A 27,959-nucleotide genomic window follows, 5' to 3' on the forward strand; every position below is an offset into this window, starting at 1 on the left:
CCCAACAGTAGTCATGGATACAGAGTCTCCAATGAGCTTCCCTGGTAGACATCACTTCTCATGAGTTGTTACACAATTAGAATTGTGTCCTGTGTCATTCCACTGGGAGAGAGCTCTTGGAAGCTTGTAATTGGTTTCCTCTGAACTTTGCCCCAAGAGCTGTTTCCTTTTACTAATTTTACTTTGTATCCCTTTGCTGAAATGAATCATAGCAGTGAGTACAACTGCCTGCTGAGTCCTCTGAGTCCCAGTATATCACTGAATCTCAGAATGGTTTGGGAAATCCCCAACACACCATCTTTCTGGAGATTACAAAATATTCACTGAAGAACCAAAAAAAAAAAAATCTAGGTAAATGGAGAGTTGTTTAATGATTGAGAACGAGAAGAAAGACAGCCCACCAACCCACTCCCCATCATTCACATACTCAATGTAATTCCAATCAGTATGCCTGCAGGGATTTTTATGGTTCTTGATAAGCCAATCCTACAATCAATATGGAAGGGCAAAGGGTCAGGAAAAGCAACTGTGAAGAAGAACAAGGGAATAGAATTTCCCCAACCTGATATCATGAATTATTGTAAAACTATAGTAATTAGACAGCAGGGAAGATATCTCAATGGGACTTTTCATGGAATTTGACAACATGACTCTAAAATTTATAAGCATGAAGCCAGTAGTTTGAGACCAGCCTGATCAGCAAAGCAAGACCCCATTTCTGCAAAAAGTAAAAAAATTAGCTGGACATGGGGGCATAAGCAGGAGTCCAAAATAGCCAAGACACTCCTGATGAAGATGAACCCTACCTGATAGTAAGTATTATAAAGCTGTAGTAATTAAGGTGGTATAACATTGGTACAAGAATGGACAAACAGTCCAATGGAACCAGACAGAAAGCCCCAAATGTATCTACCACAAATGGACAAAAATTGATACTGACATTACATTACATACTGACGTCCTTGAGAAAGAATTAATAAAGGTGCTAGGAAAACAGGCTAATCATACAGGGAAATAATTCAAATCCCTATCTTATACCATTCTCTATACTTTTCTGTATATCTGAGATGCTTCATAATAAAAACTTAGTTTATCTAAATGCATACACCAAAATCTTGTATTTTACTAAACCACAGGCCAACAATCATAATTTTACAAACTGTTCTCCTTACTAGAACCCCAAAGGACTATGAGCTTCTTTAAGTAGCATATAACCTCAATTTGACATCAACTTTTTATATATATGGCAACCCCTACCAAAATACCAAAGACATTCCTTACAGAAATAGAAAAAAAATCCTAAAACTTACATGGAACCACAAAATATCCCAAATAACTAAAGCAATACTGAGCAAAAAGAACAAAGCTAGAGGCATCACACTACCTGATTTCAAATTATACTACAAAGCTATAGTAACCAAAAGAGCATGCTACTGGCATAAAAACAGATACATATACCAATGAGACAGAAGTGAACCCAGAAATAAATCCATGCACACTTACAGCCACTTTCAACAAAAGTGCCAAGACCATACACTGGGTAAAGGACAGTGTATTAATCCCTTCTTGCACTGCTATAAATAAATACCTGAAACTGGCTAATGTATAAAGAAAAGAAATTTAATTGGCTCATGGTTCTGCAGGCTATACAGGAAGCCTGGGTGGGGAGGCCTCAGGAAACTCACAATCATGGCAAAGAAGGAGAAGCAGGCACATCTTACATGGCAGGAATAGGAGGAAGAGAGCAGGAATAGGTGCTACACACTTTTAAACAACCAGATTTTGTGAGAACTCACTCACACTCAGGAGAACAACAAGGGGGAAATCTGCTTCCATGATCCAATCACCTTCCACCAGGCCCCTCTTCCAACACTGGGGATTACAATTCAACATTAGATTTGGGTGAGGACACAAATCTAAATCATATCAGGCAGTCTATTTAATAAATAGTGCTGGGAAAACTGAATACCCATATGCAGAAAACTAAAACTGGATCCCCATCTTTCATCATATACAGAAATCAACGCAAAATGGATCAAGGACTTAAATGCAAGAACCAAAACTATGAAACTACTAGAAAAAAAATGGGGAAACACTATAAGATACAGTTTCAGGCAAAAGATTTTTTGGGGTAAGACCATAAAACCACAGGCAATAAAAGCAAAAATAGACAAATGGGATTCTATCAAGATAAAAAGCTTCTGCATAGCAAAAGAAACAATCAACAGAGTAAAGAGAAAACCTACAGAATGGCAGAAATATTTACAAGTTATCTATCTGGTATACTTTGCATATTTCTTCCCACCCAAATCTCATGCTGAATTGTAATCACCAGTGCTAGAGGTGGGACCTGGTGGGAGGTATCTGGGCAGATCCCACATAGCTTGGTGCTGTCTTTGCAATAGTGTGTTCTCCTAAAATTTGGTCATTAAAAGTGTGTGGCACCTTCCCCCTTCCCCTCTCACTTGTTCCTGTGTTTACCATGTGATGTGCCTGCTCCCCTTTACCTTCTGCCATGAGTAAAAGCTCCCTGAGGCCTCTCCAGAAGCCAAGCCAATGCCAGCACCATGCTTCCTATACAGTCTGCAGAACTGTGGGCCAATGAAACCTCTTTTATTTTTCCTCTGAGACGGAGTTTCACTCTTGTCATCCAGGCTGGAATGCAATGGCACGATCTCGGCTCACTGCAACCTCTGCTTTCCAGGCTCAAGTGATTCTCCTGCCTCAGCCTCCTGAGTAGCTGGGATTACAGGTGCCTGCCACCGCACCTGGCTAACTTTTCTATTTTTAGTAGAGATGGGGTTTTACCATGTAGGCTAGGCTGGTCTCAAACTCCCAATATCAAGGTCATCTGCTCACCTTAGCCTCCCAAAGTGTTGGGATTACACGCATGAGTCACCCTGCCTGGACTAAACCTCTTTTCTTTATAAATTACCTAGTCTCCGGTATTTCTTTCTCTATAGCAATGCAAGAATCATCTAATTCATCATCTAAGAAGCGATTAATTACCAGAATATATAAGAAACTAAAATAACTCAATAAAAAAAATCCAATTTAAATATGGACATAAGACTTGAATAGACATTTCTCAAAAGAGGACATACAAATGGCCAACAGGTATATGAAAACATGCTCAATATCACTAATTATCAGGAAAATGTAAATCAAACTGTGATGATATATCATCTCACCCCAGTTAGAACGGCTATCATCAAAAAGACAAAATATAACAAATGCTGGCAAGGATTTGAAGGCAAGGGTATAAATGCTCATACACTGCTGATGGGAATGCAAAGTAGTATAGCCATTATGGAAAATAGTATGGAGGTTCCACAAAAAAACTCAAAATAGACCTACCATATGATCCAGCAATCCCACTGCTGATTATATATCCAAAAGAAAGAAAATCTGTATATCAAAGAGATAACTCATGTTCACTGCAGCACTATTCATAATAGCCAAGATATGGAATCAACCTGAGTGCCCATCAATGGATGAACGGATGAAGAAAATTGTATACAGACACAATAAAGTCATACTGAGCCATAAAAAAGGATGAAATCCTGTCATTTGCAGGAACATGAATGGAATTGGAAGTCATTATGTTAAGTGAAATAAGTCAGACACAGAAAGAAAAGTACCACATGTTCTCATTCATGCAGTAGCTAAAAAAGTGGATTTCATGGAAGTAAAGAATAAAATTATGGTTACTAGAGGCAAGGAAGAATGTGAGGGTATGGGGATGACAGTAGTTGGTTAAGGGATATAAAAATATTTAGATAGAAAGACTAAGTTCTACTATTTGATAGTACAGTAGAGAAATTATGGTTAACAATAATTTATTGTATATTTCAAAATAGCTAGAAAAGAAGAATTGTAATCTCCCCAACACAAAGAAATGTTTGAGGTGACAACTCAATTACTCTGATTTGATCATTACACATTGTATTCAGGAATTAAAATATCATATGTACCACAAAAATATGTACAACTATTGTGTATCAATAAAAATAACATTAATTACCTCATAGATTCTTGCAATTCCACAGAGCAGAGTTACTTCTCCTGGAAACTTATCTAAGCCTTGTTTGAAAAGATTTAAAGCAGTCACAGGTTGATCCAATGAGATATAAACCTAAAACCAAGATACATTTCAATAAAAGTATAAGTTCTTAAAATAGTAATTTTTGTTATGATGCTTATAATTATTGATTAGTAACAAATTATCTCCTAGATATTACAGTAAAGAATTTTTAGCTGGGCGTGGTGGCTCACTTCTGTAATCCCAGCACTTTGGGAGGCTGAGGTCAGAGGATCGCTTGAGGCCAGGAGTTCAAGACCAGCCTGTGCAACACAGCAACATTCCATCTCTACCAAAATAACAACAAAAAACACTATCCAGGCATTGTGGCCTGTAGTTCCAGCTACTCAGGAGGCTGAGATGGGAAGATCACCTGAGCCTGGGAAGTCAAGGCTGCAGTGAGCCATGATAATGCCACTGCACTCCAGCCTGGGTGACAGAGTAAGACCCTGACTCAAAAAAAAAAAAAAAACAAAAAAAACTGTTTAAGTTGAATATACCACATATAAAAGATAAAATTAGATACCAGATAGTTTCAAATATTTTTGAAAGTCATTAAAACATACTAAGACTAGCACAGTAAATTTATATAACTTTCATCTTGCTTCTTTTTCATATGTTAATTTGTATTCCCATATTTAGGAACTAGTAGCACTTCCTTTTATATCTTATCTTCTTTTGAATCTCCTTTACCACATTTTTAAATTTAAAAACTCTAAAAGATACAAAATCATGTCATGACCACCACTTAAGTTTTTCTTTCAAAATAGCATTGGTAAGGGTCAAGAAGGAACCTTACCCCACTATTAAAAATTCTGGCTGGGCATGGTGGTTCCCACCTGTAACTCCAGCACTTCAGGAGGCCGAAGCGGGTAGATCACTTGAGGCTAGCAGTTCGAGACCAGCTTGGCCAACATGGTGAAACCCCATCTCTACTAAAATTACAAAAATTAGCCAGGCGTGGTGGTGTGCACCTGTAATCTGAGCTACTTGGGAGGCAGAGGCAGGAGAATCGCTTGAATCCAGGAGGCAGAGGTTGTAGTGGCCCAAGATCGTGCCACTGCACTCCAGCCTAGGCAACAGAGCAAGACTCCTTAAAAAAAAGAAAAGAAAAGAAAAGGAGGAGGGGAGGTGAGGGGAGGAAATTCTAGGTGGTCCCTCACTTCTGTTGTGGCTGCAGATGGCAGTGCAGCAGTGACCAGGTCTGGATCAGAAAGACCTGGATTTGAATGCTAACTCCTAACCACCGAGTGGCCCTCTTTAAAAAAACCTACCCTCTAAAATTAAATTTAAAAAGGAAATGATAAAACTCACCTTTGAGGGTTAAATTAAACTGCATATATAAGGAACATGATAAAATGTTTTACACTGAGTAGGTGATCAATAAAGGAGAAGTATTATTTTTATTATTATGCCTCAGCTGAGTAAGAACCTAACATAAACACAGTCCCTGTTGTCTACCACCTGCACAGGTGGAAGACAAATGTATCGCAGAAAATAAGGCCTCACTGGGGCCTGTTACCTATGCGGGTAGTGAGCCTATGGTGTTTTCTCCTGTCCTAATGGGCAATCTTTCAAAGGGGTCTTCTTATTTTTCATGTAAATCAATTTCTTATGAGACAGTTATCCTCCATATGTTCTCATTTTTTCCCTTGCTCTAAAGAAAAACAAGTTAAATCTAAACATAGAAACCTGTCAAATATTCCTGAAGAAACTGTTTACTCTTCCCATGCAATGGCCAGAATTTAAAATTTATTCTGAGAAGACAGATTTCACTCAAATTAAGATTTACTTACTTTTGCCAAGTACAGAAATGTATCTACCATTTCCTGCTGTTTCAGGGCTGATTTAAACTGTTTTTCTGCTTCACGATACATTCCTAACCTACAAATGGCAATTTTAAGAATTAGACATTCAACTTAAAAATAAACACTACCTCATACCCTGAGGATGAATAAGACAAATTATAAGATGAAGCACGTGCCAAAGAAGGTAATGTTGCACATATACATAAATTAACATGTTTATTTATACAGCTTAGCAATAAGTTGCCTATCTCCCATATTCACTGGCTTCTAACCCCCAAATGGTATCTAAAGAGTCTTTCTGAAGCCTAGTCACAGCAGGACTAAGATAATAGCTGCTAGTAAGCCAGGTCACATCAGTTCACCACCCAAAGAGCTTATGATCAGCTGGACATATGGCAAGTGACCTGAATAAATGCTTAGAGTCTCCATATTACTGGAAGAGCTGAAGGATGACATTTATTTGAAAACATCTTCTGCTCTGAGATAAAAGCACACTTTAAAAAGCTATCTTTAAAAGCTATTTTAACGTAAGTAATAATTAGCACTTGGGTAATATAATTATACCATTTTATTATTCTAGAAGTCTTGTTTTCCCTCATTAGATATCTGATTGTCCTCGTCTATGAATCTGAGATTTGCTCCTTGCTGAAATGTGACTGTCTTGATGTACATAGTGCCTACCTGTTATACCCAGGAAAGAATTTGTTGCCACTAAATCGTCATTAAAACACACGGCTTGTCCTTAATAGACCTGTTAGGCTTACTCATAACCACTCATTCTTAGCCATCTGAGAGCTACTCAGATATGATAATGTTTTACTTTGTGAAATAAAATCAAAATGATAATACAGTATGCTCTGTTGTGCTACTTTCATTTAAAGGCTTGAAAGAAGAGCTTTAATCATTTTTTATAACCTAAACCTTAAGCACTGGTGTGGCTGATGCCCAAATAGCTATTGGAGGCCTTGGGATTAAAGTGGTTAAAGGCTAAAGTTAGAAGACGTGTGACATGGCAGAAGCCCCTACCTCTTCAAAGGTCCCACAATTTCACAGGGCGTATTTATAAAATGTTATCAAAGAACTCTAAAGTTCTGAAAAACAACATATTTATGTATAAAACATCAACTAAACACGGAAGTCTTTTTATTTCTTTTGAGATAGGATCTCTGTCACCCAGGCTGGAGTGCAATGGTGGAATTACAGCTCACTGCAGTCTTGCCCTCCCGGGCTCAAGCAACCCTCTGCCTCAGCCTCCCAAGTAGCTGGGATTATAGACATGCACCACCATGCCTGGCTAATTTTTGTACTGTATTTTGGTAAAGACAGGGTCTCACCTTATTGCCAAGGCTGCCTGCAAACTCCTGGGCTCAAGCAATCCTCTCACCTCAGCCTCCCAAAGTCCTGGGATTGTATACAGGAATGAGCCACTGTGCCCAGCCATGCACGCAAGTCTTAAATGCATGACTGAAATAGTCACTAAATTCCGTGAATTTAAATTATCCATGACTGTCTGTGTATTTTTATCTAACTTGTCTCTTTCCAAAAATGATTTAAAAGGGATTACAATAAAAAGATACATATAACACAAGAATATGAAAACAGAAATAGATTATTTTAAAAACAATGGAGATGGATAAATTTTAAAAATAAAAATATAATCAGAGATATTGAGCTACATGAAAGCTAAAGAACCATGTTTTTTATTGCTACATTCTTAAGAGATTAACTTCATCTAATACTATCAAAAAGGAATTTTTGTGCAAAGAAAATGGAGCATGCCATGTTCAAAGAAAGTCAAGGAATAAAACGTCAGTCAAGTTTGTAACACAGGCCAATATCAAAGAGTCAGAGTCCAGCTGTCAACTTTTTCTTTCCAACTTAATTTAAGAAAACTGTAAAGTGTCAACTGTATGCTCATTTCATGATGGTAAGGAGATGAAAAATGAGGAAGATAATAACTATGTCCTTAAAGCAATGATAATCAAAGAATGAAACAAACCATGTTCACAAATAAATTTAATCATGTTATGGCCAATGAGGAAAAAAGTGCTTTGAGAGGGCAGAGGAGGTTCAGGAAGATAGTGAACAGGCAAGATTTCAACAGCTAGATATGGAGGGAAGAGGAACATTTCCAAAATAAAATTAAACCATGAAGGTAAGTACATAGGCAGAAAAGTACTCAGCATGTTAGGGGAATGCTGAGGAGTTTGGTTTCATTGAAAAGGACATAAAAATAGGAGTATGGCTGGATGCACTGGCTCATACCTATAATCCTAGCACCTTACAATGCCAAGGTAGGAGAATGGCATGAGGCCAGGAGTTCAAGACCACTTGAAGCAACATAGCAAGAACCTGTCTCTATAAAAGAGAAAGTTTTCAAAAATTAGCTGGGCACGGTGGCATGCGCCTATAATCCCAGCTACTTAGGAGACTGAAGCAGGAGGATGGCTTGGGCCCATGAGATTGAGGCTATAGTGAGCAGTGATCATACAACTATACTCCAGCCTGGGAGACAGAGCAAGACCCCATCTCTAAAAAAAATAAAATAAAATATTGTACAAAATTACCTTCAGGCTATGTGTATAAGGTTTATATGAAACATATATGAATTTCATTTTTAAACTCGGGTCCCATCCCCAAGATATCTCATTATGTATATTCAGATATTCCAAAATCTGAAGAAAAGCAAAATCTGAAATACTTCTGGTCCCCAGCATTTCAGATAAGAAATACTCAATCTGTAATTATTTACTGTCCTATCTCTTCCATTCTATTGTAAACTATTTGAAAGAAGGAACAATCTAATCTTTGTACTCCCAGTTCCTGGCAGAGTAGCTGCCCATTAAATATTTTACTGAGTGAATGAATGAATGTATAAATATCATAAAGATTGGCAGGTATTAAAGAATAGAAAAGAAGGATAATTTAATATAACAAGGTACACTCATTTAAATGTCATCATATATAGATGGCAAAAAGAATCAGAGTTTTGCTTTCCTTTAATTATTAAGTATTTCTGAAGGTTTTGCTTGGCAGCTCAAGATTTCAAGATTGTCTCCAGGAATTATATTCATAAGAGTTTAATGATATAATGGTCTAAAATTACCTTAGAGCAGAAAATGCTTTCTCCATCTAGCAGCAGGAAAAAACACTTTAGAGTTCTAAGTGAAATATCTAAATGCAAAGTAGTCTTAATTTCAACAGCAGAACAATAAACATGCTTTTTGTCCCATTTATAGTCTTCCTTTTTCTCACAGTGCTTATAAATATTAAAGCTTATCAATATTGAAGTATGCTCATAGTAACTGAAGTCTACCTTATTTTTAATAATAAAAGATATTTACCTTTATAAAATAGAATTGTTTATTTGTTTCTATTTTCCAAATGTTCTATGTGCATTTCAGTATCAGCAACAAGTTTCAGGTCTTATTTACTAGTTGCTATGTAAATATTCATAAAATTAATTATGATTCTTTTGCTCTCTCAGTTAATTTTATTTAAAATACATTTAAACATTAAGAGAATATAAGAATACTTGGGTCCTAGAGAAAGAATATGAAATTGTGGAAACTAATAGAACTGACATCAGAAAATGAGCTCAAAGTCTTGTTCTGTGACTTACTGGTTGCATGAACTTGGACAAATCACTTTACTTTTGTGAGACTCAATTTTTCTCATCTGGGAAAAGGACTAACAATAGCCACTACCTTCAAGGTGCTGTGAGACTTAAGTGAGATGTTATAATGTATGGACAGCGTATCTCTAAACTGGGAAGTGTTTTACAGATGTGAATAAATAAAAAGGGTAAATAAAAAGATCTGATTACCAAGAAAACAGAACTAAAAATCAGCAGACTTGGTTCTAGTCACAGGTCTGTTACTCACTAGCTCCTGATGCAAATTACAGCCACTCTCTTGGCTTCAGTTTCCTCATCTGAAAAGGGGAGGTTGGGCCTGATGGTCTCAAAGCTTCTCCCTCACAGCTCAAAAGTTTTATTATTCTAAGGGTATCCATTCTTATTGCTACCCTGTGATTGTTAAGTAAACTCTTTATCAAGTAAGCCAAAGACATAGCTCTCACTTCTTCATGAGAAAATCTAACCGAAAACAAGTATCAGATTTGAGACCCTAAAATACATGGCCACTTCAAAGCCCTTCACAAATAATGAAATTCACCTGTAGTAACATTTTCCAATCTGTACTTTCCACCACCAGTCCTTGTACTGAGAATGCTCTGTGGAGAGGGCAGCCAGATCCAAAGCCTTTGAAAACAATACATTTTAGATTAGTATTTTCTTTTCCAACAATAAGCAGCCAGAAAAATAAATAATGAAATACACCATATAATTAGCACCAATCAAAACGTGCATTAGAAATCAGACAGAAACTCAAGTTGCTCATGTTTCCAGATGGCCCCACCAATTTTTGCTAATCAGTTCCAGACCAGAGGGCTAACAGCAGATAAGATAAAAACACTCATCAAAGGGAAGCAGATGTACAATATATTTGAATATAATTTCAATACACAAGACACAAAATTGATATTTAAAAATGCCCAAGTTTTTAACCACTCCCCCTGATTTATCTACTATAATGATTCAAAATGCCTCCAAACTCAGTGGCGGTCAAGTCTTTGATGTGTAAGTCAGTTCAGCAGCAGTGTCCACTTTCAAGACAGATGCAGAGAAATAGAACCATCAAGTAAGCAGATAGAGAAAAGGTTTAGAAAATGGGATCATGAAGAAGAGTGAAAGGAGCTGGAGTATTTGGATAACTGCTGTCTTCAACAACCATCATTCCACTTTTCAGACATCACCTTACGTCCCACTAAATTCTAAGGGGCAGATTTCCCTTTGCTGCAAACTGAAAGAGATCTTCTCTTCAATTGCTTGTATATTTTACATTTGCTTATCCCATATCTTTAATATCCTCGAGTTTGTTCCCTCTATTGTTTATTCAAGATTAGACAAGAGATGACTAAATAAGAATTAGGATTTTATACAAAGGAAGTAGAAACCATTTTTTACAAAGGGGAAAGCAAATCAGTCTTTATAGAAATTTGAAGCTCAGATAAAGACGTGATTAACAGAAGCTGGAGCTACTAGTTAAGAGAGATTTCTGATTTTTTATAATGCTTACTATTTTTCTTTCGTGGCTGGAAATTTTTATTCTTTAGCCAATGTTAACACAATTATGATATCCAAGAGCTCAGTTAAAGCACCTCTTAGATTTTCAGTTCTATTATCTCAAAAAACATCCCAGATTACTGTCCATGTCTTAATATCAACTCTGAAATGAATGCGAGAAGAGTTCCATAAATCCCTTACTGTAAAATTAATTATTTTTCCTTGTGTTCCCCATCTTCTCTTGCTCCAGAGGAGATCTCTAAATATGCAAACTACTTATAAAGAAATGGTGACACCATGCTGAGCCTCTAATGGACTTGAAAAATCAACATCTCTACTTGAAAGCTATGAAAATTAAAAACAAGCCACATACTACTTTCATATGCTATTTTTCTCCCCCATCACCCTGCCCCCAGCCAGAAATAAAAATGAAAGCAAAAAAAAATGAGGAGAAAAGTATAACTTTGATTAGCATTATTTTCAGACATACTAGAAAAATGTATTTCCAACCAGCTCAATTCAGGCATACCTGGTAAATATATAAACATTTTAATTTTAACTTCATCTTTATAAAGACCTTTTCCAGCAAACAGATCATTGTCATTCTCATGCTCAGTATAAATGGATCTTCTATTTTTTAGAAAAATACGTCATTCAAAAATTTTTTATGTATTCTAACTATCCAAGGTTAGATTTAATGCTTCTTACAGGCTGCTTCTTACAGGTTTTGCTTGCATAGTTGGTCCTAAAACAAGTCATCCTATGGAGAACCCGTATGTTTGTGCTAATCCAATTAAGGATATTAATATAAATTATTGATACAGAATAAAAATGGCAAAAAGAAATTATAATGATGAAGACTCAGGCTGCTGAGGACTGAACTCTGACCTTTTCTTCTCCTGTCCCAAATCCTTTCTAAGAAGGCTTGGAAAGTCATACTTTAAAAACCATAAAATCTCATTAAACAGTTTTTTTAAACTAACCTGGTATAATGTGGCTTACTGTCTAACCTGACTCTATCATATCATCACATGACAGATGGCAGACACTCCCTGATCTTAAACATCCCTATGTACTGACTTCAAGTCTTTAGACAAAGATTACCTCTTTCAACCAATTGCCAAATAAAGAATCCCTAAAACCCACCAATGACTTGCAAGCCATGGCTTCAAGATGTACAGAATTTTCAGGCCCAATCAATATATACCTTCCATGTACTGCTTTATTATTTTACCTGCAATTCCCATACTTTCCTGAAATGTATAAAACCAAACTGTAACCCAATTGGCTTGGGTGAACTTTCTCAGGACCATTTGAGGCTGTGTCCCCAGACCGAGGTCACTCATACTGACTCAGAATAAACCTCTTTAAATATTTTGGCAGATTTTGGATTTTCCGTCCTCACTGCACTAGAGAAAAACATTTGTGACAATTTCTTTCCTTTGCTTTTTGATACAGTCTTGCTCTGTTGCCCAGGCTAGATGGAAGACAGTGGCACAATCTCGCTTGGCTCCGCCACCTACCAGACTCAAGCAATTTTCATGCCTCAGCCTCCTGAGTAGCTGGGATTACAGGTGTGTGCCACTATGCCTAACTAATTTTTTATATTTTTAGTGGAGACAGGGTTTTGACCTATGTTGGATAGGTTAGTCTCGAACTCTTGGCTTCCAGTTGATCTGCCCACCTCAGCCTCCCAAAGTGATGGGATTACAGGTGTAAATCACCATGCTTGGCACATTTGTGACAATTTTAAGTGGCTGGCAAACTCCCTGATGATAGATAATCCTCTTTTACATCTCTGCTGTTGTTCTGGAATATTGCTGTGCACAGAAGAGGTACTCAAGAACTATCTGTTGATTGAATTAATTATAATCTTTGTTTCTGACCTCTGTTGACAACAGCTTAAGAACCAAACAAAACTGTCACAGTAATAAGGTTCATAATTAAAAGCTGTTAATCTTAAAAACGTTTAAGTGGTGACAGAAGATCTATATTTCTTTAATTGTTCCCAAATTTTTAACATAAATAACTATAACACTTTAACAATCTTTGGATGATTTAGTAAAACCAATATCTAGATATTAATAAAAGCTCAGAATGTCATGGAATTTTGGCAGATCTAAGTTTTTAAAAAGTCATTCTTTCACGATTGCTACAGTTGTACCAACTTCAGGATGATGAAATTAAAGAGCATATGGAAACAAAGATTGCAGAATCACCAACCCACATCCCACTTTAGTTTTGTCAATACCATCAATGTTGTCCAAAAAGGGAAAGGTGGGGAAAGGGAGTTATTAAATATTCAAAGGCAGAATTTTCCATAGATTACTTTTTCCTAGCACTTAAATACCACTTCACAGCATTCTCAGTCTCTACAGTATTCTTCTTCTTTGTCTGTAGACAAACACAGAATCACTAGCCTACATATCACTTGAGTTTTGTTGATACTGATCCCCACCCATAAAATGAGAAAAACACTAAAAGCTCAAAGATAGTAAAATAGCTTTCCTTGGATGAATCAATTTTATACTTTCTTAATATTTAAACACCATTTCAAGGTATTTCTTATATTTGTCTATAATATTCTCTATATTTGTGTGAAATACTTTATTTAAAGAGAAATTTGGAGACCACCCAAGGCGTCTAAATATAAAAACACCTCTGATTTCTTAACGAGTTAAATAAATAGAATTCCTTTTTTCTTTTTCCAGCAAAAGTTACAAAATACATGTAAGATATAAAAATGCATGCTTTGCACTTATTATCCAAATCCTTCTTCCATTCAGAAAAGAACACTTCTGGTAAAAGCAAAAATGAAATTTTAATGGAACAATCTGATCCACAACAGCACTATAATGTAGCAAGACCTTAACAGAGTGAGAAACGGAACAGGGCATCTGTCCAGCTCAGCACCACTAGTATCCATCAAAGTACCAATATATATGACTCAATCATTATCGTTTAAAGAAAAACTAATCAACTAATATAACAATATATGATAATTAGTAAAAAAAAAAAAAGAAAGAAAACAAAGGAACAATTTGTGTTTTTCACTAAATAAGAACAAAACAGTGGGCATGGTGGCTCACGCCTGTAATCCCAATACGTTGGGAGGCCAAGGCAGGCAGATCACCTGAGGTTAGGAGTTCAAGACCAGCCTGAGTAACATGGTGAAACCCTGTCTCTACTAAAAATGCAAAAATTAGCCAGGTGTAGTGGTGGGTGCCTGTAATCCCAGCTATTTGGAAGGCTGAGGCAGAAGAATCGCTTGAACCCGGGAAGCGGAGGTTTCAGCATGCCGAGATCACGCCATTGCACTCCAGCCTGGGCTACAGAACAAGACTCCAACTCAAAAATAAATAAATAAATAAATAACAAAACAAATTGCTCCATTTTATGTTCTACAAAAATATGTATGTATATTGGAGGTAAGCTGATGAAAATAACAAGCAGAGTACAAATTGGCAGCATTTTAATATTATTGCCCCTAATTTAGAATTCAATTTATAAATGTAAAGATGCTATAACATTATTGTTGAAAAATTTGAAAACAAAGGTAAAATTAGACTTAATCTCCATTAGTACCATGAGGCACAATGTAGGCGATCAACAAATATTTGTGGAATGAATACATCTTAACCTCAAAATACTATCATTTTCATGTTTACGTAATACCTTCTAGTATCTGTCATAAATACGTAGTTTTAAAGTAACATTTCTATTTAACATACTAATTGGTATGCTTTTGGCTTAACATTATAAAATAAACATTCTCCATGTTTCTGCCTAGTGTTTATAATTACGGTTTTTAATGGCTACATAAGATTCCATCATGCTATTTATTATAATTCACCAAACTCATCCCCTATTGTTAAACATTTAGGTTGTTTTCCCAGCATTTTTGTCACTATATCTAAAGCTACAACAAACATCATTGTAAATACAGCACTTTACTTTTCCCTGCAATCTCCTGAGAATTAAAATTACAGAAACAAATTGAGGAAACATCTTTATAGCTATCTGCTCTATATCATTATATTGTTTTCCAAATTGTGGTACCATGTGTAATATCACCTATAATGTATAATAACTAATTGTACTTTCCCCCAGAATTTTTTTCTAACTTCATAAATATAAAATTCAAAGTCCAAAGCCTCCTTATTTTACATTTTTGTTGTTATTAAGAAAGTATACCTCTAATGTGCTTATTTACCAGCATTTTCTCTAATGTAAATTTTCTGGTTTGGGGTCATTTCTATTTTCATAAAAATTTTTCAAAAATTTAAGATCAGCTTTTTTTTTTTTTTTTTTTGAGATGGAGTTTTGCTCTTGTCACCCAGGCTGGAGTGCAATGGCATGATCTTGGCTCAGTGTAACCTCTGCCTCCCAGGTTGAAGTGATTCTCCTGCTTCAGCCTCCAGAGTAGCTGGGATTACAGAGGCCCGCCACCATGCCCAACTAATTTTTGTATTTTTAGTAGAGATAGGGCTTCACCACATTGGCCAGGCTGTTCTCAAACTCCTGACCTTAGGTGATACACCCTCCTTGGCCTCCCAAAGTGCTGTGATAACAAGCCTGAGCCACCATACCTGGCCAAGATCAGTTTTTTGATATACAATAAATACCAATATTCCAAAATCATGCTTCATGTACATAATTCACCCTACTATTGCCCTTTTACTTCTGATTTCATTTCTGTCCACTAGGTAGATTACACAAATGCATCACTAAGTCTTTTTTCTTTGTTTCACAAATCCAACCAAATTTACAAAATATCCTATTGTTTGCTTGCTAGTTTAAATTTTTTCAATTCTTCATTGACTAAATATCTAAAATAAAGTCCCTAGACAAATTTTCTCACGTGTCATTAATGAATTATAAAGATGGACTTCAAAAAGAGTCAATAATTTTTTTCAATATTGCTTGTTTTTGGTGTTTTAAGAGAGTCACTATTACCAAGAATAAAAATAGCTAATTTATAAATGGGGACTCCAGTTCTCAGTAGTTTTTACTATCAACTACCTCCTTGATAATGAGATATATTTGAGTTGTGTTTGTTGTCTCTTTTCTCTTCATTTGCTGATTTCTTTCACTGAGACAGGTAACTCACCTCCTCTTGTTTTGTTATAGGGAGCTCCGGTTTTTGAGTTCTGCTAATATTCTCCAGCTCTATTTTACTACACGGGAATGCCTGACATTACAGCCTTCTATTAACCATTGGTTTTTAAACTACTATATTCTACAGCAGTATTTTCCAGTCCTGCCTGAAAATTAGCATTGCCTGCAGAGCTTTTATTAACAACAGATTCGACAGATGTACCCTTGAGGATTCCGACTCAGGAAGTCTAGCACAGGTCCAGAAGTCCTTATTTAATAATTCCCTAGGTAATTTAGAAACAGAGCCTAATATAGGAACTACCCAACATCCCTAACATTTGAGAGGCAGAAGATCACAATGTGGGAGGAGCAAGGAGGAGGCCCGATGGATATGTTCTAAGTTTGCTAGCCCTGCTATAACTCAAGTAGCTCAACTTTTGTCTGTTTTATATGTTAGGGTCTAGATAAGATTTCGCTTGAAGAAAAATATTTTGCTGCTTAAAATAAAAAGTTTAAATGCTACTATTCTGTTTAAAATCAAAAAATTTTAGGTCCATATACATGAAGAACTGATGCTAGTCCTCAGAATCTTTAGAATATAAGTGCAGTAGAGCAGGGAATAAATCTTACATTTTTTTCAATGTGATTTTTTTATTCCTCAACAACAATGGGTAAATTCCAAGATGCAGAATTACATCCTCAAGATGAATCTATTAGTAAAAACATTGTCACCATGACCTACAAATGACTTACAACCTGTCTAGCTTCTGAACTCATCATCTACGACTCTTCCCCCTCACAAGCCTCACTCAGCCACACTGGCCTTCTTGCTGTTCCTTAAATAATCCAAGCATGCTTTTACTCAGGGCCTTTACAGTTAAAGCTCTTTGGAAATACTCTTCCTACACATAATGACATGAGTCTGTCCTACTTCATTTGGGTGTCTGTTAAAATGTTTTCTTTACTTTTTTCCTTTCTTTTTTCTTTTTTTTTTTTTTTTTTTTTTTTGAGACAGAGTCTCACTCTGTCACCCAGGCTGGAGTACAGTGGCATGATCATGGCTCACTGAAGCCTCGCCCTCCCTAGGTTCAGGTGATCCTCCCAGAGTAGCTGGGACGACAGCTCTAAACTCTAGGGTAGCTGAGACTACAAGCACGTCCCACCATGCCTGGCTAATTTTTGTATTTCTTGCAGAGACAGGGTTCCAACACATTGCCTAGGTCGGTCTCAAACTCCTGGGCTCAAGTCATCTCCTGCCTCAGCCTCCCAAAGTTCTGGGATTCAGCCACTGAGCCACATGTTTTCTGCTCAGAGCGACTTCACTGATCACTCCCCACTCCATCCAAAATAGCATCCTCCCCCACATCGTTATTTATTTCCTTACCTGCTTTCCTGCTTCTTTGTTGTTACAGTACTTATTAGCCCATGAGACTTCATACATTTTAAAATTTATTTTATTCTATTCCTTGCCCAACCAGAGTATTATCTCTAAAAGAGCAAGACTTTGCCTGTTTCACTCTGTGATCTCAGGGCTGGAACAGTACCTGGTACACTGTAGTGGTTCAAATATATTTTCATCATATATATATATATGATGAAAGAATAGATGCCTCTGATATTTATTAATCTTCCAAATACCATACTATCACTTTATGATACTCTAGTAACTTGAGATTTACTAATTTATGAAATGGACTAGCATTCTAATGCTTTTTAGTTACAGATTGACCATATAATTTTATATATAATTACACTGACAGCCTCTGACCAGCTTTTTATGAAATTAAAATGGCTGGCTTCTATTTACAAAAGTGGGCATGGTTTCTCAGTTGTCCCAACCTTCATTGTTTCTTTTCCTTACATAACCACATCTATGAATACCACATTCTGCATATGTGGCCCAGGCTGTCCCCGACATTTCAATGTCACATCTCCCAACACATGCAATGGTATGTCCACTTAGATAGCCTTTTGTCATTTCAAACTCAAAATGCCTTCAAGTCACTCAGTCAGCTTCTATACAAACTGACTTCCTTCCCTAATTATCCCATTTCTGCCGGTAAAACTATTATTCTTCTCACAGCATCTTTAGGAGGCAGATTTAACCCGTCTCTCTTTCCTTTGCCCCAATATCAAATCTATCATCAAATTCTGTCACTTCCTTCTTTAAAATGTCTCTGTGGTGCTCCCATTTTCTAGGATAAGGCCTATTTATTGATCATTCCATGTCCTGCTCTTGCTTTTGCCCTTTCTTTACATTTCTTTTTCCTCCTTTCCATACATCCTGCTTATTTTATGGATCTTTACTAATATCATCCCTTCTGAATTCTTCCCCACTTGGTAACAACTTCACATTTTGACAATTACTTCTTTAATTATTTCATTTATGTCCATTTTATTTCTTCAGCTAGACTACACGGCTTGTAGAGGCAGGAAAAAGTATCATTAGTTCTCCTAGTGTATAGCATAGCAGCTGACATACAGAAAACATAATTAAGGGGATGGCTGTGGTGGTTCATACCTGTAATTCCAGCACTTTGGGAAGCTGAGGCTGGAGGATCACTTAAGGTCAGGAGTTCAAGACCAGCCTGGGCAACACAGGGAGAGTGTATCTCTAAAACTAATTTTTAAAAAATTAGCTGGGCATGGTGCCACATGCCTGTAGTCCCAACTACCTGGGAGGCTGAGATGGGAAGATCACCTGAGCCTGGGAAGTCAAGGCTGCAGTGAGTCGTGATAATGCCACTGCATTCCAGTCTGGGTGACAGAGTGAGACCCTGTCTCAAAAATTTTTTGAAAAAAGGAAAAAAGAAAACAATTAAGGAAAACATTTTTATTTTCCTGAATGCTTAATATATGGATATAAAGCCTTTTTCGTGGAACTGATATGAAAATGAGAAAAGATACAATCAGACACTGCAGAATGAACTACATTTGATTTGACCGATGTTGTACAGTTATATGCTCATTTGCATATGAGCATGCAAAAATCAAAACCATTTGAGAAGTCATACGCCTATAACTTTAAAACTCTCTGTTAAGAGGCTACGAGGATGATTCTCTCTACTTTTGTATGTTTTAAATCTTTGAACATAAAACGCCAAAGATAGAGCAAAAGGACACACCACAAAAATAACCGAAATATATGTGTTAGTAAACCTATAATATACTATATGAACTAAAGAAATAAATGGATCAACAATACCATTAGCATAAAAACTATAATTTTAACACAAGCATATTATGACATATTCTCAATTACCGGCATCTTCCGATTTATTGGAAAGCTACATACTCTATGAAGCAGGCATAGTTCTTATCACTTCTATATTTATACACATTTTCCCACTGAAACTGAAAGTGGATTTTAAAGTATTAATAATTCTCCAATCTTTAATAATTTCATTTATTTTATAAGGTCACAAATAGAATATTTCAGAATCTAAACTCTCAAAGTCAGAAAAATTACAATAAAAGGAAATAGCATGAATTCAAAACTTACAGTCTTAACATCATTTTCGTGATGAAAGATATACTCAAACAAAGCCTGTGAAGAAAAAAGTATCAAAAATATATTAGATTTTTAAAAAAATTTTATGTTAACAAAAGCACTCTAAAGCCCTGGATAGATAGAAGGGTCTATCCATCTTTTGTTACAATCACTCCTTTTAAAATATTACTATTTACAACTGATTCTGATTTTAACAATACAAACTGGATTGCTCAAGGAATTAAACATTTTTTTCATATTACATATTTTATTAGAAAAACAAATGAAAAGTTTATTTCTTAAAGACCAACTTCAGGATTGTCATAAAACAGATACAGCCAATTCTTTATATTCTCTACATGTATTATATAGTGATTATAATATTAATAATGACAATTTAGACATAAAAAAATCTGGAAGTTTCTACTGAAACAAAGTAAAATATATGGGTAAAGCAGGGTGTTTTTTGCTTAATTTTTAAAGCTAATTCTCCTTATATGGTATTTATAGTAACTCTATGATTCAGAATATTCAGGTTTCTTTAACAGGGTGCTACTCAGCCAAGCTGGACATTGGAATCACCTGGTGGTGGGGCGCAATCAGACCACTTAAATTAAATCAAAGTTGTGGGTATGGCAAAGCCCTGATGTTATATTTTTTAAAGCCATTGGATAGCTCTCATGTACAGCCAGGGCTGAGAACAATTATTTCTAATATTTTACTCAACTGCTCTAAACAAATAAGCATTTACACCTTTTTCCATAATACCATCATGTTACACTTGCAAAGAGGCTAGCATCCCTGGAAGAGATCAAGGTTATTAAAAAAGAAAACTTGGAGGCAACTAATTAAAAAAAAAAATCAAAACAAGGCCTTTCTTTAAAAAAATTAAAAAATAAAAAATAAAACCTATAACAATGCTTCTGTTTGTTCTGTTATAAAGAAACAAAAGTTAAGAGTGCAATTGGTGCTACCACTGCCATGAAAAGAACGTTACAGCATCAAAGACAGTGTCATAGAGTCACCCTAGATATCCCAAGCCATATATGCCTATATTAAAAATGAGTCCTAGTGGGTCAAGGCAAGCTGGGGGCCAAAGGCAGAAAAATCTGGCATTATTTCTACAACATACTAAAAAAGCATAAAATCTAGTTCAGGCTAAATCTAGTAACAGACCAGGTCTGTCCTGGATACATCTTAATTTAATTGAGAAAAATGCTTCCATTGACTGACTCTCTTGGTCAAAAAATAGCAATGGTATCAACTAGCCAGACAGTCCCTTCAAGTGAGTGGCCTGAAAGGGTAGGGAACCAGATATTCCATATGAGTTGCTTTTAATACTCCACTCTCATAAAAGAATGGGAAGTAAGCATAGCTTTACAATTTTTCTAAATGAAGTCAACTGGATTGCTGCCAAACAAATTTAAGAAAAAAGTCACAGCATTATTACAGTCTGATTTCCCTGTCTACCAAATGGCATCTGTTTTTTAGACTTAAACTTAAGTCTGTACAGCTAGTGTCCATTTTAATTTTCTCTAGCGTGTTTGGTATTTAGCAAACACATATGTTAAATACCATTAGAACTGAGATTAGGAATGAGCTCAACACTTATGCTCAGAGATTTCAGCTAAAAACCTGAGCTAGGTTTAAACCAGTTTCCAGAAGATAAGGGCTCCTGTCTCTGAATTATTCCAAGCTCACTCCCAAGGTTTATATACTGAAAAGGTCATGGACACCTTTCTTCATTTTTATCTTTCTCTTTCTCTCCTTCCCCCTCTCTATACCTCTCTCCCTCTCCCTCCGCCTCTCATTTTCTCTTTACTTTAAAAGAACATTTAATCTTTGAGTAGTAATAATTACTAATGTAGTTGGCTTGAGTAATCCTCATTGAGATGCCTGATTAATTACTAATTAGGAGTACATAATTTTTATCATCCTTTGACAGTCCTAAAAAGCTACAAGGATAGAAAATTATTTCTCTGAGAATAGTCCAAGCTAAAAAAGAAAAAAAAATACATACATATACCGATGACAACTTAAGCTTCATTCTACAAAGATGATGCTGCATCTGCTTTTTTTGTTATAAATGACTTCTCTTTATCAATGGAAAAGAATTTCCTGTAATAATGGTATATGTGCTTTATTTCTGATTGACTTTCCTTAACTCAATTAATTCAAAGACTAAGAGAAATTTTACATATTAAACATTTCCGCTTCAGTAAAGACACAGCCTGTCCTTCACAAGTTTTTATCCATTTTCTAATTTGTCATTATCATCATACGTGTAATATTACTTTATGACTCAAAATCATTTTAAGTACATACCTTTGCCAACTTAGGTTTCTGGGAATATTTTGTTAAATTCAGTCTAGATAAATTTATAAATGGCCCATCAGGACTTGTGAGCATGGAAGCCTACAGAGGAAAAACAATACAACAAGAGATCTGAAACATTCTCTTGAAACGTAAACAAGTTTAATGGGCATAACAATTATAAAGGCAACATAAATTTAAAAGTCAACTTCAAACATCCTCCATATAATTCTCCACTATAACAACATTAGAAAATGATGTGACATAATATAAAGCTACTTTGGTAATACCAAAGTAATACAAGGCTATGGGAAAGCTGACAGAATTTACCGTTCCCAGCCTGACAAATCTTCCAGAGGAGGTGGTGATGGGGCGGGCTGTGTAGGCGGTTCTGGGTGTTCTGATGGCCTGTTCCATAGTGCCTGGCCTTCCACTCTGTGTGCTGGGCCTGAGGAAACCTGTAATGGGTCTTCCAGCTTGTGTGATTGGCCTGTAAAGAATATAAATTGTTACAATACAAAGAAGATCTTGAGGAAAGACCCTCATACAGTCTGATCAATATTTAGTGGTAGAGGGTATGAAGCAGAAGTACATACCTAACAGCCTGACTAGGCCCTCCTGTCTGATTAGTTCCAGGGAGTTTCAAAGATGTTCCAGGGCCTAGGAGACATGATGGCTAATTCAATTGATACACGATTTATTAATCTGTAAAAACTGTAAGCTAATACAATTTTCAGAATTGTGCTGGCCTAGTGAAAAAGACATTAATAGCAAGAAATATATTTTAGGGAAATGTGTTTTAGACTAATATTTAACGAGTACCTATCATGTTACTTATGTTATGACATTTAATCTTCACACTGAGTCTGTAAAGTAGGTAGTATTAACCTGTTTAACAAAGATTCACAGAACTAAGTAAACAGGTCAACCTATTCGTAGGGTTGAGATTTAAACTCAAGAAAAACAGGTTCCAAAGTTCGAAACAATGGTTCTATCCTCATAGTTCAATTATTTCCATATTAACTTCTCTCAGTAAAAGACAATTTACCCATGATATCTAGAATTTAGATATTTTAACTCTAAAAGAACAAAATAATAGGAAAGATATTTTTACATGAAAATATGTATTTTTTCTCAATTTCTATTTGAAGGTTTTAAACAGCTATTATCTTCCAAAACATACAAATGACTGAGAACTATAACAACTAATAAATTACCAGCAAGACCACCTTATGTCCTTGTTATCATCCAATGTCATTTTTTTTTTTTAAGGCTAGTCAAGTGAAGTAGTGGGAGTGGAGAAGGAACAAAGAAATCTGTAACGGGTTGTGATCAATTAGTTGTAAATACCACTGCACTCAGACCAGCCATTATCCAATACCATTTGTACCACCACATCTGCAAGCTGGGACTGTGCCTCTGTGACAATCCAAACAGACACTCACAGACCAGCATATCACCTCAGCACCTCATATCATGACTTAGAGCAAATCATGTTCAATTATAACAATAAAGTGATGTTTCTGAATGATCTTCCTTTCTTTCTTTCGTGTTTTTTTTTTGTTTTTTTTTTTTTTTTTTTTTGACAGAGTCTTATTCTTTTGCCAGGATGGAGAGGTGCAATGGTGTGATCTCAGCTCACTGCAACCTCCACCTCCTGGGTTCAAGCAATTTTCCTGCCTCAGCCCCCTGAGTAGCTGGGACTACAGGTGCCACGCCACCATGCCCAGCTAAATTTTGTATTTTTTGTAAAGATGGGGTTTCACCATGTTGGCCAGGATGGTTTCGATCTCCTGACCTCATGATCCACCTGCCTCAGTCTCCCAAAGTACTAGGATTACAGGCGTGAGCCACCGCATCCAGCCGAATGATCTTTTTTCTTAAGTCCTCTTAGAATACCCCTGTTGTTTGGGTACTTCCCAGATAAACAATATTGTGATATATTAGACAGGTAGTTCAAATAGAATGCATTTTTATAAATTTTTTCCATATGATCAGCAGTTGAACATAGATATAAATTATTTCTAAAATGTATAATATAGCTTGTATTGGAAAATTGTTATATATCAATCTTATACCTTAAGTTTAAGATAACTGAACTGTGGGGGAAAAGCCTTTGTACCATAAGGCAGAACAGAAACCATTTACTTGAAGTAATTTTTTTTCTTCATTTTTCTTTCACATATATAATGTTTATATATATAAAGTGTAAAAATATACGGGCATATATAGTCCTCTATACATAGTATTCTTCCTCTTAATGGCATTTCATTAACTTAACTGAAAACCCAATACTTACGTGGAACTTGAGCAATAGCATTTTCATCCAGCATCATTTCTGCAATTCCTTCCTGATCTACATCAATTTCATCTACATATACCATTTCTGTTAGTGCTCTTGCTTTCAAGATCCAAGCTGCCTAAAAATCATAGATAAATAAAGCATATATTAAAATAGCATTAGAAATACTACATAGCTTATAGAGGTAGCCATCCTTCATTGTTGTTATTTCATTTTGTATTAAACATGTTTACCTCTTAATACATTATTCTAATTTAAAGGGCCATGTCAAAAACTAATACAAGAAGGCATCATTATTAACAAAGAAACAACCAATGTATCAATTACGTAGTAAATAATAGTGGGGTAATTACCTGGTAGTCTTCTAACATTCCTCTTCATAAATAAAAAGATCTTTAGAGAAAATTTTACTGAAATAATAACTTGAAAACAAATAAATAAAGCTATAACCACATTGTTTTTTCTGGCTTCTTCCTTCAAGGTCAAGTCCTTTATTATAAAGTCTTCCCTGATTTTCCAGTCCTAAACCTACTACACATTCTTGTCTTTCTCATAGAGGGTTCTCTGAATGCCTCTCTTATTATACTCTTACCCATATTTGAAAAACACTGTAATTATTTGGCTATAGGTTAGCCCTTCCTTCCTTAGAATGCAAGCTTCTATACCTTGTTCACTTAGGAATTTTCCATAATACCTATGGTTTTTGTAGACAGCAGGTATTCAAAAAATGTTGGTTGAACTGAACTAAGATCAATTTACCGATTCCAATAACAAAACAACACTGGTTGCTTTGCGATCTAGTCAGTAGAAAATTTGCTACATAATGAAAAAAATAAAAAAGGTAATTAAGAAACCTAAACTGGAAAAAAACTTATAAGCTTTGCTTTACCTTGAAAATTTTAGTCTAAACATGTACACAATTAAATTTCTTATTAAACATATCAAACCGCTTTATCTGAAATTTCTACCTTTCCTTTACTACAGAACAGAGACAGAAAACAATAAAGCTTGGTGTCCTGTGGAGGATTTGGGAAGAAGACAACTCTTGAAGCAGCAGCATAGAAGTGACTCTAGAGACTAGAGGAAGTAGCAGCAAGGAGAATTTGGGGAGGGATTAGGCTCAGTATACTAAGACTATATGGCTGTGAAGCAAGCTCAATGAAGGCCAAGGGACTGGGAAAGGAACAGGTGAGAGCTACGGTAGGTCCAGAAAGTCCCCATGTAAAGATGCAGTCAGTCAGTCAGTGTATATTCATTGAGCAGCCCCTAATTAAATAGCACCAGCCTAGGTTCTGAGAAAAAACATGAGAAGACTAAAACATGGACCCTAATTTCCCTGAATGCATCACCTGTTGGATGAAATCACAGGTGACAAGTGTGTGGTTTTATAGAAGTTGGGAAGTAAAGATCCTTTTGTGAGCTAAAGTAATTGGAATGCATGCTACGAATATTTTTTTAAAAAGAAAAAAAAAGAACGCCATGCATTCATTTTAATGGGAATAAAGATGGCCGCCTCTACAACATATTTAGGTTCCCAAAGTGAAATTACATTTGGTTAGATGATTGGCTTTTGGCTTACGCTTTTCTGGTTGAGGTTTCCCGGTTTAAAAATTTAGAACAAAGTGTTTCAAATGTTATGTATGAATTTAACACAATTCAACACAATTCAGTAAGCAGAACATAGACTCAAAAAACTAATTTGTAAAAAAAAATTTTAAAAAAAATTTCTATTGGAACTCCAATTGGAACTGTGAGAGCCACCAAAGTATAGAAAAAAAATCTCAGGTTTTCAATCGTAAAAGATCAGGAGAGATACCATATCTATACAACTATTCCCAGGGGTCAGAGAAGTCCTCCTTGGCTTGGAATAATGCTCTAATTTAACTTCAAAGATGGAAACAGGCAATCCTGACTTATATTAAATCTCTACAGGTCATACTGCCCTGCAATTATCTGACAGCTTTGATTTTTCAAAAGGGCATTCTTCACTCAGCACTCTCTGGTGGACAGGAAGGACTACTGATTTTTCTGTTGGAACAGTGGAGAACATGGGTTCTGCTTGTTCATTCCCATATCACTAGGGAGCACCTACTGCATGCTACATCCTGGGTATACAAAGAGGAGTAAATCATAATTCTAGTTCTAACTCAAAATAATTTCCATGTAATGGGAAAAACGTAGTAACAGAAATGGAAAACAAAAATAAGTGTGTGATAGGAGAACAGAGAAAATGTGTCCAGCTAACTGGGAGTGGAAGGAAGGGTAGAAGAGAAGAATTCAGCCCAGTGGCCAAGCAAAATGGACAATAGGGAGGCTAGCTAGAGAGGCTATGGCGTGTTTGGAAACTCGAAGAATTGAGTGTGGATGAAGAATCAGGGAAGAAGGTGGAGAAAAAGTCAGGAGCCAGGTGATGGATCCTGTTAGGCCACAGTGAGGTATATAAATTTTTATCCTGATAATAAGAAGTTAAGTCTCGAGACTTCAGAACTATGATTTGGAGTCCTACTTTAATCAAGTTCATTTGTTTATTCATTTATTTATTGAGACAGAATTTTGCTCTTGTTGCCCAAGATGGAGTACAATGGCACGATCTCAGCTCACTGCAACCTCCGCTTTCCAGGTTCAAGAAATTCTTGATTCTGCCTCAGCCTCCCAAGTAACTGGAATTACAGGCATGCACCACCACGCCCCACTAATTTTCTGTGTTTTTAGTAGAGACAAGGTTTTGCCATGTTGGCTAGGCTGGTCTTGAACTCCTGACCTCAGGTGATCCACCCTCCTTGGCCTTCCAAAGTGCTGGGATTACAAGCATGAGCCATCGCGCTCAGCCTTAGGTCAAGTTTTATCATTATAGCAGCATTTATATAGTTGGTTATTAATATATTTTACTTTTAACTATTTTCAAGTTTATACTGTTATTTCATAGTCTAATCCATCATGATTCTTGACATCCATCCCCCAGCTGACCTCTTAAATACTAAAGAGTTACAAATTTTTTATATTAGACTAAACAATATACAAAAGAAAATCCACCCTTCCTTCCCTGCAATATGAATAAATACTTCTAAAGTCAAAGTCAAATAGGAACTTTTTTTCTTTTTTGAAACAGGCTCTCACTCTGTTGCCCAGGCTGGAAGGTAGTGGTGCAGACTTGACCTCCAGGGCTCAGGTGATCCTCCCACCTCCCACCTCAGTTCTCAGGTTCCAGAGTAGATAGGACTACAGGTGTGTACTACCATGCCCAGCGTTGTTTGTTTGTTTGCAGAGATGGAATATCTCACTTTGTTGCCCTAGTTGGTCTTGAACTCCTGGCCTCAAGTGATCCTCCTGCCTTGGCCTCCTAAAGTACTGAGTTTACAGGTGTGAGGCACTGTGCCAAGGCTAGGAATATCTTTTTAAACATTGTATTTCATAAGAATGTACTTTTAAAAAAAGATAAACTGATAAATATCAATTTAATCTCTAAAATAATTCTTAAAACAATGGTATGAATTTTTGATATTTATAGCTCTAGAATAAAATCTACTTATACTGTTATTCAATTTTAAATGGTATCACTGTTTGAGAAAATTAATCTTTCCGAGTTATCTTCTGTCCTAACAAAAAATGACCTTGAAAATCACATATCACTGCTTGATTAAACATCAGACTGTTTTCAAAGAACTGCTCCTGGCAATGTGAACAATTCTTGAGATTTTAATGAAAACAGCAGATGGAGCTTTGGATTTAAAAAAAATAATAAA

General features: G+C 36.0%; 1 protein-coding gene across 1 annotated transcript in view; it reads right to left on the minus strand.

Annotated features, from left to right (window-relative positions):
• TTC8 (tetratricopeptide repeat domain 8) overlaps nucleotides 1-27,959 on the minus strand; it is a 53,396-nt gene that overhangs the window by 14,206 nt on the left and 11,231 nt on the right. The window contains exons 2-9 of the mRNA XM_003940909.3: nucleotides 24,214-24,334; nucleotides 22,511-22,574; nucleotides 22,245-22,404; nucleotides 21,927-22,016; nucleotides 19,614-19,658; nucleotides 10,065-10,150; nucleotides 5,878-5,965; nucleotides 4,025-4,135 (exon numbers count right to left, since the gene is read on the minus strand). Coding sequence (XP_003940958.1) covers nucleotides 4,025-4,135; nucleotides 5,878-5,965; nucleotides 10,065-10,150; nucleotides 19,614-19,658; nucleotides 21,927-22,016; nucleotides 22,245-22,404; nucleotides 22,511-22,574; nucleotides 24,214-24,334 — 765 coding nt within the window. The remainder of the gene's footprint in view (nucleotides 1-4,024; nucleotides 4,136-5,877; nucleotides 5,966-10,064; nucleotides 10,151-19,613; nucleotides 19,659-21,926; nucleotides 22,017-22,244; nucleotides 22,405-22,510; nucleotides 22,575-24,213; nucleotides 24,335-27,959) is intronic.

This window comes from Saimiri boliviensis, chromosome 2, assembly GCF_048565385.1.
Source record: "Saimiri boliviensis isolate mSaiBol1 chromosome 2, mSaiBol1.pri, whole genome shotgun sequence".
NCBI classification, from domain to species: Eukaryota; Metazoa; Chordata; class Mammalia; order Primates; family Cebidae; genus Saimiri; species Saimiri boliviensis.